Source organism: Neodiprion pinetum, chromosome 3 (assembly GCF_021155775.2).
Source record: "Neodiprion pinetum isolate iyNeoPine1 chromosome 3, iyNeoPine1.2, whole genome shotgun sequence".
NCBI lineage: Eukaryota > Metazoa > Arthropoda > Insecta > Hymenoptera > Diprionidae > Neodiprion > Neodiprion pinetum.
This window is the reverse complement of record NC_060234.1, coordinates 36,645,386-36,661,671: the sequence shown is the minus strand read 5'-3', so window position 1 is coordinate 36,661,671 and position 16,286 is coordinate 36,645,386. Positions and strand designations below refer to the sequence as shown.

Below are 16,286 nucleotides of genomic sequence, written 5' to 3'. Positions count from 1 at the left end.
TGATCAGTATTCAAATGCAGACAAATTCACAAGATTAGTGTGTGATATTTGTCAGCTTGGAAATTTATATAATATTAACACAGTAAATTAAAATTAGTATTGTTATTCAATACAGCTTAAATGGTATATTTGAAAATGACACCACGCTAAATCTGGATTCGATGCAAAATGGAAGGTATGAGCATAGTAACAGACACTTGAGTTAAATTTTTTTGTTTCCTTTTTGAAATGTTTATTTATTGAATGTAAAGGTAGTCATTAGGCGAGTCCAATACATTAGCATTGGGGCTTCTTTCTGAAAGAGCATCCTTCGGTGAGGCGAGCCTTGCCCCCGGTAGATGTGCAGAGGATGGTGCGGCATCCGTCACATTCAACAGCACGCTGCGCGTGCGAAAAGATAGTCTTGATTGCATAGCAACCAGGACATTTGACATCCATGAAATAACTGTTCGGCTTCTGGACCAATCTCTTCAGCTTGTGGCGCCTCTTTTCCTCAGCTGGACTGGGATGCAGGAAATCGCGAGCCAAGGGCATTCTGGATAGCAAAGAAAAGAAACATTTGGTTAATCATGTTACAAGTTGGGCTTTTCAAAACTGTACTTCAGAATCGTATTTTTCAAAAAGTCAAAAATAAAACTTGTTATTTTGTATATAGGCTGCGAATAATGCGACTAGCGTTTAAGAAATGAACAGATTATATATACGTTTATTTTGTTTTCTTTTATTTACAGATGGAATTCATTAGTGTAATCGAAGATTCTTGAGAAATGAAACATAGGAAACGGATATTCCAATCTTATGGAAAAGTTGTAATGTGAACGCGAATTACAACCTATAATTTTGCTTCACCATGCCTGCAGGTCTTGTGCAACTTGACACAAGATAGTGAGAAAAGGTATACTGTATTTTCCGATGATGTGAGCAAAATTTTCAACCAATCGGGCAGTAATTCGCGGTACAAGTGTGGGTAGTCTTATTTTTTTAAATGTTAACGTATTTTAGGTGGAAAATATATCCGATACAAAGCAGAATTATCGAGAAGAGGCGGCGACGTTTGGGTACCCCGAGATGCAACCCGGTACGGTTATCAATACTCAGGAGCTGGATTGTTGGATAAATGTATCATAATAAATTACAGTAATACTGGATAGACGTATTAGAGCTTTTACTTACGTGATTTATTCAATGTTTCACCTTAAATTCGACAACTAAAACTCCAGCCACGTGTTTGTAGCGCGAACGCAGAACTGGAAAGGAGCGAAGGTAGCAGGGATATTATGCGTCTCTGACGAGCAAGTACCAACTGATGGAAAAAAAAACCTATAACTGAGTAATGAAAACATCGATTACAATATTGATCAAATCTACGACACGAAGCCTGTAATGATTGAGGAAATATTTTGAAACGACGTATTTTTGCTTATTACGTTATTAATCGTAAATCTTTAAACAGAATCCATTACAATAAAATGCAACACCACGTTGAATACATAGAATCGATTTCCAGATATTTTCAATTCTTCGAGGCGAACATACTGCGGTGTATACATATATACGTATACTTTCTAGTTACATACGACGCAAGTTTTTTCGGTTGAAAAAATCAGCCTCATGATTTCAGACCGTAAATGTGGCCGACAATCAATTTAAAATTTGCAGCGAATCATTTGGATTCCCCGTCTGAGGTCTGCTCCGATTCATATGCTTGATTTATTTTCCAGTTGTAACAAGGCTATCGCGAATAGCTAGTAAATAAAACTTCTGTTACGGAGTGTACAGAATGACGTCATTGCGAGTGTGGAATGGGCGGGGAGGCGGTATCGTGCCAGCAGGCAGCAGCACTAGCAAGTCGCAGCCGGCGGTAGTGTGTGTGTAGCTGTTGGCAAAGAGATAGCGAACCTAGCGAAGGAAGGGTGGCCTTTTCCCCGTCAAAGATAATTTATCTCCGGTCCATGTGCTTTGCTGACTAAAATGCTGATCAAGGAATTGTGAGTGTTTTCGATTAATTTATATCGAGGTAGTTCGCTTAAGCCGTATGGCTGGATTTCTTCAAATTCTGATCAAAAGCTGGAGGGTGGTTGCTAATCTTTAACGGCGACGGGTAGGGGGGAGGGCAGCCTCATCCCTACAATTTTCTGAGGGGTATTGGCGCAAGAAGGGGCTAGCGTAACAAAAAAAAAGAGAGAGAAATAAACTACGTCCAAATACTTCGATATTTTATGCTAATGTATAGATTATTTTTTGATTAGTCATATTGCAAGCAGTAAAGTAACTCGTGTTTTCATTGTATGTGCCATTTGGTGCTAGGAGAAAACAGTTCAAGGCCACAGATCCAAAGTGTTAAAGTTTGACAGTATTGTAATACTCTATATTGTTTTTGTTCACAGCCGTGTCACTCTTCCCCTCACCGTCGAAGAGGTAAGTCAATAATGAAGATTGAATATTATTGGATATTCTGGGTTCATTTTATTTCACCATTTTAAAACCTGCCTCTTCATTCATATGCTAGGAAGCAAATGTTAATTGAACGTTTCCAGACATTGCGTAATATCTCCAAGTCACAACTCACCTAAACATTGTTTACTCCGTATTTCTACGCATTTAATTGTACGGCACAGTAACATTCCGGGATCTTACACGCTGCTTAGATATGCCGAATACACTGCTATTAGATTGCCAGTTTAAAAAAAAATTAGATATCAATTTTACCGGTTGTCCCTACGTGATATGCAGAGCAATTGCATGTAACACATCCAAGATAAATATGTCCAGTCGTTTTCTTTTCATGATAATTATATCAAGCCTATCTGTTACTTGAGATTCTTCATTGGATTAAGTTTATATCATTGAATCCAGGTGTTTGTCTGTAAACTTATTTGCACCTTATATGTATCTAGTTCGAATTATTTCGGTTGAGATATAAGATAAAAACAGAAGTTGCAACATGATTCCTCATTTCATGCTTGATGAAATTACTATTCTCCTATATCTCTTTCAATTAATTATTATATGTTTATAGTACCAGGTGGCACAACTTTACTCTGTCGCTGAGGCGAGTAAAAACAACACAGGAGGTGGAGAAGGAATAGAAGTTTTGAAAAATGAGCCATTCACAGACTATCCGTTGCTTGGAGGAAAGTACTCTTCAGGGCAATACACGTATAAAATCTACCATTTAGCAAGCAAAGTGCCAGCATTCATCCGTCTCTTATTACCAAAAAACTCTTTGGAAATACATGAAGAAGCGTGGAATGCTTATCCCTACTGCAAAACAGTGATAACTGTAATTGGCAATTACTAAGTATTATCTATTAAGGTCACATTCAATATTATTCGCATAGAAATACAGACCATTTGTTGTTTTGGAGTTTATGCTGCAATGTAAAATGTGTAATCATCAATTTTCAAAATCATTGATGATTTAAGATCCCTTCGTTTTTGCCTGCTTCGTTTGTGCAAAGATATATAAAATTATTTCTAAACATTAATTTCACCAAATATGCTCATTTACATAAACGAGCTATCCTCGGCAAGGCTATGACCTTGGTTTTGATGATATCAACTCTTACCAGTGAAGAAATGCCTTGCCTATGGATAGCAAATATATTAAATGTGCTTAGATTAATAAATTCACTGCGTGTGATGTTATTTGATATCGGTTGAGTCATATCGCGAATTATCTCTATTATTTTTCTAAACAGGTGCATGCTTTAGTTTGATGGATTCATACTCATATTTCTATTTGTCTGAAGTAACCTTTTCACCGCTTTTCAGAACCCAGGATACATGAAGGACAATTTTATTATTATGATTGAATCGTTCCACATTGGAGATGTAGGAAACCAAAATAATGTAAGCTCTCATTAACTATTCAATATAGACAACAGATTGAAGTTTGACTTGAAAAATTGGATTGGATTAGTCACTATTAGCTATGCTGCAAGCTGAATACATTGAAGTTTTGTATCGTTGTCATTAAAATATGGGTTCTCCATTATTTGTTTTAATAGCGCTGAAGCATCTTCAATTTTCAAGTCAAAAAATCAATGAGCTGCCCTACTATCTCGAACACGAATCGTTCATCTTATCTAATCATTGGGATAATCTAACCGGTCAATGTAATATAATTTTAGGTGCACGAATTACCTGCTGATAAATTGAAAATTCGAGAAGTTGTTTACATAGACATAGCTAATGATCCAATAGCAAGTGCCGATTATAAAGCGGATGAAGATCCATCTACGTTCCATTCCAAAAAGACGGGCCGAGGGCCGCTGGTTGGCAAGGACTGGAAAAATAATGTTCAGCCTGTAATGACTTGTTACAAATTGGTAACTTGTGAGTTTAAGTGGTTTGGTCTGCAGACCCGAGTTGAAAACTTTATCCAGAAGGCGGAAAGACGTTTATTTACCAATTTCCATCGACAAGTCTTCTGCTGGATGGACCGTTGGTCAGGATTAACAATGGCAGACATTAGGGCCATTGAGGATAATACTAAAGAAGAATTAGATAGAGTAAGTATTACTATCATCACCGTAAATTGAATTTTTTTTTTCAACACACTTACTGAATAGAAATTTTGAATAGTTACTTACATGTTATTGCGTTTGTGAAAATAAATTCTCGCCATAATTAAATGAATTTTGAAAAATTATCACATAAACAAATAGGATGAAAAAATTGGCTGGTACAATAATTCCAAAATTTTTTTACTCTTGCTTATTGAGTATGGTATTTAAATTGTTTCTAGCAACGACACCAAGGCGAAGTACGAGGTATGCGGGCTGAAGATTGAGACATTGGTGCTCACTTATGGATAAGTTTAAACGATTTCACTATAAACACACATAGGTATATACAGCTGTACTTGGTTTCTGCGACCGTGGCTGTTTTCAGATTTTTTCTGTCTAGAATACAGCAATGCATGTATTATTATTATTACCACCATTTTAATTTATTTATATTTACAAGTGTTTTAGATAGATGTACCTATTGTCAAAGATTACTATTATTAATAATATAAAATATTAAATCTGGGGGGCCCTACTAAAGTAATGATTATTTCAAATGGGGTTTGATGGCAACCAATATAAACAATTAAACAACAATAACAACAATAATAATAATAATAATAAATAGCATAGTAGCTGGATAATATTAATTATAAACGTTCGTTAACAAGCAATCAACAAAGGCTTGTGTGAGTGCAGGGTGCTCAAAAGTAGCACTGTATGAAAATCGTAGTCAAATATTTAAAAAAAAAAGAACCTACCGCTTATAAAACTGTCAGCCTAGTCCATTTATAGTAATGAAACAAGTGTTCAAGGTAAATTAATCGTAAAAGAAACAAAAATATATACAAGTAATGTTCTGCATTCAACGGTCGTAAAACGATTTGTGAGCATGGCTCAATAAATACTGTTCTAGCAGCTTTCTATTTCGTTTTTTCGATTTTCATCCATACTACGTCCGAAAATTCATTTCGAGCAGAATAGATTTAAATATTACAATCTTGCCACTTTAAATACGTTTTATAACATTGTGAACTTATAAAATTCCATTTAATTTGCCAAGTTTGGCCATGCGAAACTGATATTATACCATGACAAATGAATACTTTGTTCCTACATAATAATGGGTATACCTGATGAGATTTTTATCTCCTAAATTATATGCTCCAGGGTTAATAGACAATCAGTTGTTGTATTTTTTGTTTTATGGAATCATCACGTTCGGTACTTTTTACTTTATCATTCTTTCTTCCTCCGGTTAAAGCACATCACACATATTTGAGTTCTGTTTTGAAAATGTCGCCTTAGATGATTTTATTTGTCAACTTGACAATTTGTTATTCTTTGCCAGACTTTGCTATCAGCTTCGATCTTTTGAAATATCATACCTAAAATTATGAAAAATTGTCCACGATTGAATGCAAAAAATTAACAATTATCAAGTGACAGAGTGATAGTATTGAAATTTATCGCTCACTTCTTTCCAACAATTGGTTTGTTCATTACGAAAATATTTTTATCATCTGATATGTTGGAAACTTTTTTATCGAACTGTTGTTTTCTTACATTTGTTTTCATACACGACTTCTCTCTTCAAAGTCTTGAATATAATTATGATGACGTTGAAAAGTGGTGAATGCAAGCTATTTGCATTTTGCTAGGCTAAATAGTTGAATGTATTTGCTGGCTTATTTTTTGGCATTTGACTACGATCCTAAAACCACATTACCACTACCAGTTGTATCTTGAAGGTATAAATATGAATTATTCTATGTAAATTGAACGAATTCAGATATACTATATAATACTATATATATATATATATATATATATATATATACACGAATATATATATATACTATATATATATAAGTAATTTTAGCTGTCTGTCGATAAATGCTATGGAAATAATTAGGTAATTGAAATTTTGTCAGCAGTAGACGAATGAAGGAAGGGTGTACTGTACATAAAAGAAAGTACAGTGAAATTCAAAATATTATTACATAGTGATTTGCGTACATTAGGGTGTTTCACATTTAAAAAATTTTCACGTGTTCTATGGGCGCATGCAAAAAATGCTTGTTTATAGACTAAAAAGAGGTCTCAAAAAGACTGGGAACTGTAGTACCAGTTTTAGGATGTACAAAAATTGTTTTTCCAAAAAAGTGACAAATCGATATTAGTTTCCTTTTAACATGTATTATATCATTTATAATAATACTAGCTAACCTGGCAGACCTTGTCTTGCCTTTTCCGGTAGGTACGCGATAATGTATTAACAATATGCAAAATAAGTTAACACTCACCAGAAGATAGAGATATAATATTATAAGAATGAAAATGATGAAAAATTTTAGTATCCCTCTATATCAGCATTTATTTGTAATGCACGTTAGATAATTTTTTTGGGTCTTACTGCATTTTCCTTGTTAAAATATAAAAGAGATAATATGTGTTGAACGGATGCTAATATCAGTTTTTCAGTTTTTTACAAAAAACTTGTTCGCACACTCTAAAACTGGTTTTACAGTGCCCAGTCATTTTTTTTAAGACTAGAAGCAAGCATTTTTTGCATGCGCCTGTCACAAAGCCGAAAATTTTTTAAATGTCAAACTCTGACGTACAAGTAATGTTTGTTATTCGACATAACTTTAACTCTACGCGTTATGGGAAATTGTTTAGAACATTGTTCGATAACAGGCGATTTTAATTTTCTTTTTCTTAGGCATACTAATGTCTTATTAATGTGCTATAACGTAAATGACTGATTGTACTTCAGAAGATAACTATGCTGGCAGATATAACGATGTGATGTATTATAAAAATGTAGAAAAAATATGAAGAAGCGTCACCTTTGTTTTTATAACTCATTAACTTAGTCTATGCTATGCTGAATATTTGTTGACAAAGCGTGTTGTCTAATAAATTTCAGTCAACCAATGAATGTAATCTTTTTGGACATCTTCGGTTAACTTCATTTTCATGTAATACTTTTTACTTTGAAATTTGTTTTAGCACATCTCTGTTAGCGCGCAAATATACTACGTAATTTTAATACAACTTTGAATTAAAAAGTAATGCTTTGAAAGTAAGGTGTCGGTTTGGTTCAGTATAAAAAAAAATTGACTCAGTTATTATTACTGTAAAATGGCTGACTGGGAATATTAAGTAACAAAAAAATTTCAAAATTAAATAGAATAATCCCTGGTTAATTATTTACGTTAGATAAAGATATCATTGAATACCAAGCAACAATATTTGCCCGAAATGTTAACAAATAAGACTGCTGGCTAGCTGCAAAATAATATATGATTTACAAATTACTACGTTGCTTGAAGCAAATTGTTGCTGTATAGATCTCTACATAATTTGAATTTCACTGTATATATATATTATATATAGCTACATATTACTTTTGTCCTAATTCTACCTAATTGTTAATGAGAAGCTAGTTGTTACCCATGAGAAAAAAAATTAAGAAATTGGGAGGGAAATCCTGTAGCGCTGCCAAAGGCCCTGAAGTACCCATATGTGTTGGACAAGTCACGAGGTCAATACGCTAATAAAAATAGAGATACTGCAATGTATAAAATTTATTGATCCTGTCAATATACAAAAATATGCATAGACAATTGTTATCATAATAATTATGTTTCTATACTAGGTGTATTACAGTTCAATATAATTAGCGACATCAGTCTGTGTTCCTTGGCAATGCTTAGAGTGTGTACAAATGTATCCTACTTTCAGTTTGCTGTTTGTATGAATTCAACATTTTGTTAAATAATTCACTCAGGTGAGTGTACAGAAAATATCAAAGAAATTTTCACTTGCTCAGCAATATCCAAAATACCGAAAATAAATACATTATGAATTTGAATAGCTGCAAGAATGAAAGTTCAGTAGATCTATTGAATATACAAGAATTTTATTCCGTATACGTGATAAATTTATGTATTTATTTACATATGCTCTGACCCATGTGAAACATTTGTTAAATTTCAGTATATTCAGCACTAGGATCAAAAGGATATTGCAGATAATTTTTTCTTATTTACAAACTTTATTATTTGCTGCAATTTCTAAAACCAGTGCAAGTATAAAAGTACAGGTTACATCTCAACATCTAGAATTCACTGCTCAGCAATTCGCAAACTTATTTATTTGCAGTAAGTCGCAATGAACGTACTAGTAATTATATGTGTACATAATTTTGATTGTTTAATTACTAAAACGTCATGGTTTCAAATCATCAGTACCCAAGTATACCTGTAGTTATTATCAAAATTGATTAGTTACAAAAATCGAATACACTACACTTTGACATGTTGTGTAGTGTTATTCCAGATTTATAACGTGACTCGTAGGGTATTTCCAAAGTCTTCAGTGGCAAAAACTACTGCTTAAACGTGTGCCAGTATTTGTAGCACAATACTTTATTGCAAAAGCAATTGTAAGGTGGATTATGTCGTGAGTCGGACGTTTGGCAAACTAAAGATATGATACTACTAATTAAGACCATATTCTTTAATAAGGTTTCCTGCGATCACAAGTCTCTGTATTTCCGAAGTTCCTTCATAAATTTCAGTAATTCTTGCGTCCCTGTAATGACGTTCGGCAGGCATATCTGTTACATACCCCATGCCTCCTAAAATTTGGATGCATTGATGCGCACAGAACGTTGCTGCTTCAGATGCAGCTAATTTTGCCATTGCTGCTTCCTGTATATAAAACAATCAATGCATTTATCAATTTCACGATCAATTAGAATTGGGGAATGCTCTAAATGAATAATTGGACATTTTTTTGCATCATATGAGCATGCACAAATCTTCGTCGTTGTTAAAAGTAACATACCTTTGTGTATGGTTTATTGTTATCCTTGAAGTAAGATGCTCGCCACGTGAGAAGACGCGCACTATCAAGTTTCAGTGCCATGTCAGCAATTTTTTGTTGAATTGCTTGCAATTTCAATATAGAGTTACCAAACGCGGTGCGCTTTGATGCATATTCCATTGCACAATCCAGAGATGCTTGCGCGATTCCTAACGCTTGACTGGCAATTCCTATTCGACCAGCATCTGAAAGCAAGGAAAAAAGAATTAATTTGATTGTTGCTTTCTACAAGAATCATGTCAAAAATTAGAGAATGGTAGGTTCTTCTGTGAAGAGATATGTTTTAGGAGGTCTGTAATGTTGCACTAATTCTGTGATCATTTTCAGATTTGGAATACACTCAACATTGGCAATAATATGGCTGAGGGAAAAGGATTCTTACCTAGAGTCATCATAGCAATTTTGAAGCCCATTCCTGGCTGACCCAGCAGATTCTCTTTGGGTACAACGCAGTCTTCAAATATCAAAGAACACGTGCTACTACCCCGAATCCCAAGTTTGTCTTCTTTTTTTCCTAGGCTTAGGCCATTAATTGGCTTGGGTGCAATCACAGCACTGATTCCTTTGTGCTTTTTAGACTTGTCTGTGGTGGCAAATAAAACGACAGCCTCAGATTCAAATCCATTTGTGATCCACGACTTGGTGCCATTGATTACGTAAGTGCTTCCATCTAATTTTGCAGTTGTCGACGCAGCCCCAGCATCTGATCCATTTCCTGGTTCGCTCAGAGCAAAGCAACCAACTTTCTTACCATCGGTAAACCCGGTGATAAATTTCTCTTTTTGCTCCTGATTGCCAAATTTCTCTATCGGACCCAAGTACAATGAATTGTTTACACTCATTATAACTCCAGCGCTTGCGCAACCCCTCGATATCTCTTCCATGGCAATTGCATATGCCAGGTAATCCAGTCCTGTTCCACCTAGACTTTCAGGGATTGTTATACCCATCAGACCTAGCTCCCCCATCTTTTGTATCTTATCTTCCGGGTAGCGGTGTTCTCTATCAGTCTTTGCCGCAATCGGTTTTAACTCTGCTTCGGCAAAGTCTCTGAAACAACAGCATATAGGCGAGATATTTCAAATATGAATTGGGTACACTTTTCACCTTTTCAAAGACATTCTATAAATACTTTATCATTCTTCTGATAAGGTACATACCTGCATGTTTTGTAGAGCATTTGATGGGTTTCAGGCAATGATGAGATGGAGGCAATAGTTCTCGCATTGTGTTGAATCCTGCAGGTGCGATGAAGAAAATCTGCAACAATTACAGCGTTTTTTAATAACATTCCCCTCTATACGATATACAACACTGTTCTAAATTGTATCGACTCACTTATAATTTTCGTCGTCTGCATATTTGATACAGTTCAATTACTCTTCGAACACATACGTACGTCAATTACGTACGCACAATTAATTTCTCTATTCGTTTCTAGACCGACGGCCACAATCAAACTTCGTAATTTGGACTTGCGACTCTGATTACGCTGAGTAGATATGTGTATATTCTACTCCGCGATGCAAACTAAATAGTTCCTCAGTAGAACATGAAGAAATTCAGCCAGTGTACGACGCTGGGATGAACAGAACAGTGTTGCCAGACGTCAGATGTACAGTTTTCCTTTGGCAGTCACTGTTCAAATTACTGTCGTCAAAATCGTAATTGACCACACCACGGTTTATAACGTGACAATGTAGGTATCTGAGCATCTCATATGATCTTACGCAAGCATTTTGTCGCTGCTTATTATTTCACAAATATTCTGCAGGATGACGCCGCCAATCGCTCCGGGACGTGGCGTCAACTGGTCTAAAATTTGAGGAACTATTTTCACCGCACGTCATTATGAATTCTCTTTGTGAGTACTCAGCCGTTGACTGAAGAACATAAAGACGGATACCCTGGTTAAATTTTTGTGACCAGTTTTTGGCGGGCAAGTGGATCCAGGTGGGCCTGGGAGCGTGGGAGGGTTCTGCTCTATCGACTCTACCTAACGAGCTCGCATCGACGTTCGTAGCAGCCAAAGGAGTGTCGGTATCAAAGCTTGAGATTGAGTCGGTACAAAGTGAGTACGTAAGACTACTTGTCGACTGCGCCTTAGAAATGTCGATCAGCTCGATCATCCCCGTGATATGAAGCGTAACCGCGTCTATCGCCAACCAACCCCAACTATCTCTTCCTCCTCCTCCTCCACCCGCTCGTCGTTCGAGTCGTCCTCGTGCTCGCCACCTCCGATCACCTCCAACCACCTCGAAACACCTCCTACGACCACCTACCATCTCCTATCACCTCCAAACACCTCCTACCATCTCCGTCCGCCTCCTGCCACCGCCTGCCCGCCACCTGCCACCTCCTACCACCGCCAACCACCACCAAACACCTCCTACGTTGACTAAAGAATATAAAAACAGTTGCCATGGACTTTGGTGTGACAACCGAAAATCGTCATGTGCCTGCGCTCCCTGAGATGTTTCAACGGTAGAGTTGAGAATTTATTGCAGAACATCAGAGAGTTGCCGATTTCGACATGATGTTGGTTGCATTCACCTTCCGACTAACAGTCTTCGCAATGGTAAGCCCAAGTCAGTACTTAGCCTGTGCACTTATGGACTTGCAGCGTTACCGACTTGTCGGCGATACAAGAAATTAATAATGAGAATAAATTTCTTCCAAAATTCGTAGCAAAATAGTGATTTAATTAAAGTATAGGTACGCGAGAAACGAATGTATACATAGATCATAAATAATAATAGATCAGATGTAGTGATAATGCAGAGACCAGAAACTATATATGTATATGCGGTCCATGTACGATATTAATATACATAGTCCATTTACGATTAATACGTGATGCATACTACAAATTTTATAATTTTCCTGGAGACAAACTAGATTATCTACAATAATACGAATATAATATGACAATAGAAGAATTATTCATTTCGAAATGGGATTCTATTCGACACGCGCTCGATGTATTCCATAACATTAATATTCATAATTATTCCAACAACTTTTCATGTGCTCTCTCGATCTTGAATTTTCGTAGGCATGGAATTGAAACGCTGTTTTAGCTAGTCGCAAGTGAAGTATCTACGTTGGGTAGAAAAGCAGAATTGATTTTCAAAAAGTGTTCGTATGGAAAAAAATTCAGAGTCACTGTAATACATCACGGATGCGCTAATTTCGATCCAGATGAAATGGATGCTCCGTATATGAAACAGTGTTTGACGCAGTGTTCTGATTTGAAGACCTAAAAAGGTGGTTGTTGGAGATTTTTTTTTTTTTGTTGATAGGGAGAGATAGAGCGAAGCTTCTTAGAACTTCGAGTGTATTGTAACACACATTTGAGAGGTACAAGCAAAAATTTTTATCATCCAACCGTCGCAGAACGGCAGCGTTATTAGCTGACCCGTTAACTGAAGAATATATCTTTAGTCACCGGCTGACCGTCGAAAGGCCTAGCCGCTCGAGTCTGGAATCGGCAGAAAAGATAAAGTGCGTATTTCTTGTCTGAAATGGGAAAAGTAATATCATTATACATCATATCATACATTATACATCATACATTATACATCATACATCATACATAGTATTAAAGTTCGAAACCAAAGTTTGGGTGTTCGGATGTTCAGAAAGTGACGTCGCCCAAATTTTTTTTCTCTTGACGTCAACGATCTCCAGCCGAATTCCTCAGTCTAGAAACAACCGCACAGTAGAGCGGACGTATGAGAATCGCGTTCCGCAGATTTCGAGTACCGGGTACTCTACCTCCTGGATCCTGCGCTCCGGGTCCGCTTCCTCGTGCATGTCGACTTTCTGAACAAGCGCTCCGTAGTTTCTGCGCTCAAGGTCCGCTACCTTGTCAAACTCTACTTCCAGGACAAGCGCTACCTGGTGGAACTCTACTTCCAGGACAAGCGCTCCGCAGTTTCTACGCTCCAGGTCCGCTACCTAGTAAAACTCGACTTTCGGGATAAGCGCTCCGTGGTTTCTGCGCTCTAGGTCGGCTACCTGGTGAAACTCGACTTCCAGGTAAAGCGCTCCGCAGTTTCTATGCTCCAGGTCCGCTACCTGGTGAAACTCGACTTTCGGGATAAGCGCTCCGTGGCTTCTGCGCTCCAGGTCCGCTACCTGGTGAAACTCGACTTTCGGGATAAGCGCTCCGTGGCTTCTGCGCTCCAGGTCCGCAACCTGGTGAAACTCGACTTTCGGGATAAGCGCTCCGTGGCTTCTGCGCTCCAGGTCCGCTACTTGGTGAATCTCGACTTCCAGGACAAGTGCTCCGTAGCTCATTTTATAGTATTTCTGATTATCTTCTTGGTATAATGTGTCAATATAAAAATTATATTAATCCTTACACAACATTTTTGATTTGTTCTGATACTGAGAATATTTATTAGTATTCAACGTATAACCCGAGGTGGTTAGCGGTGGTCGTTGGTAGTGGTCGGAGGTGGTCGGAGGGGGTGAGGGGTGGTTGTGGGTCATCGAGATGGACGAGGAGGAGGACGAGGTGAGGGAGGATAAGGAAGACGAGGAGAACAAGACGAGGATTTGTGCACAGTGAGTATAACATTTTTATAATATTTAATGGCAATTGTAATTATATTTTATCTAAAATTTTTCACACTTGTCATGTTTACAATAAATTATTTCGATTCAATTTTCGCGCAAGCCCAAATGCAGTAGCTATCAATGCGCTACTAAAATATCTACAATTTTTTATCATTTTCTTATAATCTTCTTGGTGGAATGTATCATTGAAAAAATCATATTAATCCTTACACAATATTTTTATGTGTTCTAATGCTAAAAATATTTCATAGTATTCGACGTACAAACCGAGGTGGTTAGCGGTGGTCGTTGGAAGTGGTCGGAGGTGGTCGGAGGTGGTTGGGGGTGGTTGCGGGTCATCGAAGTGGACGAGGAGGAGGCCGAGGTGGAGGGGGATGAGAAAGACGAGGAGAACAAGGTGGACGAGATGGACGAGGATTTGTGCACAGTAAGTATAACATTTTTATAATATTTAATGGCAATTGTAATTATATTTTATTTACAATTTTTTACACTTGTCATGTTTACAATAAATTATTTCGATTCATTTTTCGCGCAAGCACAAATTCAGTAGCTATGAATAAACTGATGAAATTTATATTATTATTAATTAAATAATTATATCAATCCTTACACGATATTTTTGATGTGTTCTTATACTGAGAATATTTATTACTATTGAAGGTATAACCCGAGGTGGTTAACGGTGATCGTTGGAGGTGGTTGGCGGTGATGAAAGGTGATCGGAGGAAAAATACGAGGGTGACAAAGACGAGGAGGTGGACAGGGATGAGGAAGAGAAAACGTTGGGTGCAAGTGCCTGCCCTGGCGTACCCCCCGGCTCCGTGCTTTCGAGAGGGGGCCAGCTAATACCCCGCACAAGTGCCTGACCTCGCGCGCGCGCGCCTCTTCCCCTCGCGTGCCGCTGCGTGCCATTGCTATTCAGGTGCTCTTGCACCTCTCCTTGCTTCGTCTTCTGCCTACTTGTTGTTAAGTTATCCATACTGAAATGCTTGTTTAATGACGACGGTTCGGCCATCATGGCGGCCACACCGCGGTGTGGCACCTTCCCCCGCTGGAAAAAATCCTATCCCCTCGCACAGAAGCCGCTGTCGGTTTATCGGGTGGTCTGCCCTATCCATGCGAACCCCCCATCCCTAGCTCTTTCCAGTCGCGCGGCCGGTGATTCCCCTGCTAATCCGAAGCAGGGTAGGCCACCGGCCGAGTAAGACCTTGCCGGATTTGCCCTACCGGACATCGGGTATGAGGAAATACTGACCAGGTAATCCTCCACGCATGCGCCCGGGGCCCCAGGTTTGACCCTCAGATTGGCTCCAAACAGCCGCGGGGAGCGGTTCTCCCACTTTGGGCATGTGGTTTCGTGGGACCTTCGCCATGGAACCGAGGTTCCGTGAATTTACGTTTACCCGTAGTACGCCACAGAGGTCCGGTAAAGGTACTGACTTCACCCGCAGCCCCGGTCGGTCGGCTACTACTCTTCTTCCTTGGTTAGTCTCCGAGGAATCGCTCCAGGGGCCCCAACGCACCAACCCACGCACTCGTTCCATTCACACACTCAATCCCGAGGGATTCAGCCGGTTGTCTGAGTGACCGCTCGTCCTGAGGTTAGCCCAGCCTCGAGATTCAAGGAATCCCGGCGCCGAAATGACTATCAAGACTCATTGCGACCAAGCCCCTACACCACGACAAGGTGACAACCGAGTAGGGAAAGGCTTTGGGCCCCTTTCCATTTTTTGCGAAAATTTTCACCACTTTGTAAAGTGCTGGAATAAATTATTTCATGCATTATTCCGACCTAATTTTGCGAGAGAATTCGATTGGGCGCAGTCCCAATACGCTGCGATCAACGCATCAGAAGTTACAGCCAGAGAACAAGATCCTGTGTTTCCGAAATTTTTCAGCAGGTGCTTTTTCGCTCGCCGTTTCTCTCCTGCTTGTCCTACGCTCTTTTCGCTGCGTTCTCTGAGTTCCTGAGAGTCCAATTAGTCAAAAAAAGGTCATTTAAATCGAATCTGAGACCAAAAGTTTTTTGCCCAAAAAAAAAGTAAGGCTAACCCCTTTGTGTTTTTGGCGAAAATTTTCTCGATTTTGAAAAGTGCTGGAATCAATTCTTTGGCGCACTATATCGACGTGATTTTGCGAGAGAAATGGATTGGGCGCAATTCCAATACGCTGCGATCAACGCATCAAAAGTTACAGCCAATAAACGAGATCCTGTGTTTTCAACATTTTTCAGCAGGTGCTTTTTCGCTCGACATTTCTCTCCTGTTGGTCCTGCGCTCTTTTCGCTGCGTT

The 16,286-nt window shown here is 38.3% G+C and overlaps 3 protein-coding genes and 2 long non-coding RNA genes across 5 annotated transcripts; 3 read left to right on the top strand and 2 right to left on the bottom strand.

Annotated features, from left to right (window-relative positions):
- Window positions 1-202: 202 nt before the first annotated feature.
- RpS27 (ribosomal protein S27) lies at window positions 203-1,332 on the bottom strand. Its single transcript, XM_046618082.2, has 2 exons — window positions 1,174-1,332; window positions 203-535 (listed from the first exon to the last, which is right to left on the bottom strand). Exon 2 carries the CDS (start codon window positions 532-534, stop codon window positions 277-279), a length of 258 nt encoding a protein of 85 aa, XP_046474038.1. The 5' UTR covers window position 535; window positions 1,174-1,332; the 3' UTR covers window positions 203-276.
- Window positions 1,333-1,830: 498 nt separating this feature from the next.
- Window positions 1,831-8,891, top strand: vib (phosphatidylinositol transfer protein vib). Its single transcript, XM_046618077.2, has 6 exons — window positions 1,831-1,988; window positions 2,388-2,418; window positions 3,020-3,283; window positions 3,775-3,852; window positions 4,134-4,514; window positions 4,751-8,891. The coding sequence occupies exons 1-6, from the start codon at window positions 1,972-1,974 to the stop codon at window positions 4,793-4,795; spliced, it is 816 nt and encodes a 271-aa protein (XP_046474033.1). The 5' UTR covers window positions 1,831-1,971; the 3' UTR covers window positions 4,796-8,891.
- On the bottom strand, window positions 7,092-10,885 carry Arc42 (Activator-recruited cofactor subunit 42). Its single transcript, XM_046618075.2, has 5 exons — window positions 10,746-10,885; window positions 10,568-10,667; window positions 9,790-10,457; window positions 9,369-9,592; window positions 7,092-9,232 (listed from the first exon to the last, which is right to left on the bottom strand). The coding sequence occupies exons 1-5, from the start codon at window positions 10,765-10,767 to the stop codon at window positions 9,020-9,022; spliced, it is 1,227 nt and encodes a 408-aa protein (XP_046474031.1). The 5' UTR covers window positions 10,768-10,885; the 3' UTR covers window positions 7,092-9,019.
- LOC124215109 (uncharacterized) lies at window positions 10,871-12,582 on the top strand. Its single transcript, XR_006882275.2, has 3 exons — window positions 10,871-11,106; window positions 11,182-11,271; window positions 11,337-12,582. It is a non-coding gene; the product is annotated as an uncharacterized lncRNA (long non-coding RNA).
- A 1,249-nt stretch (window positions 12,583-13,831) lies between these two features.
- On the top strand, window positions 13,832-15,795 carry LOC138190697 (uncharacterized). Its single transcript, XR_011176749.1, has 3 exons — window positions 13,832-13,979; window positions 14,243-14,418; window positions 14,655-15,795. It is a non-coding gene; the product is annotated as an uncharacterized lncRNA (long non-coding RNA).
- The last annotated feature ends 491 nt before the right edge of the window (window positions 15,796-16,286 follow it).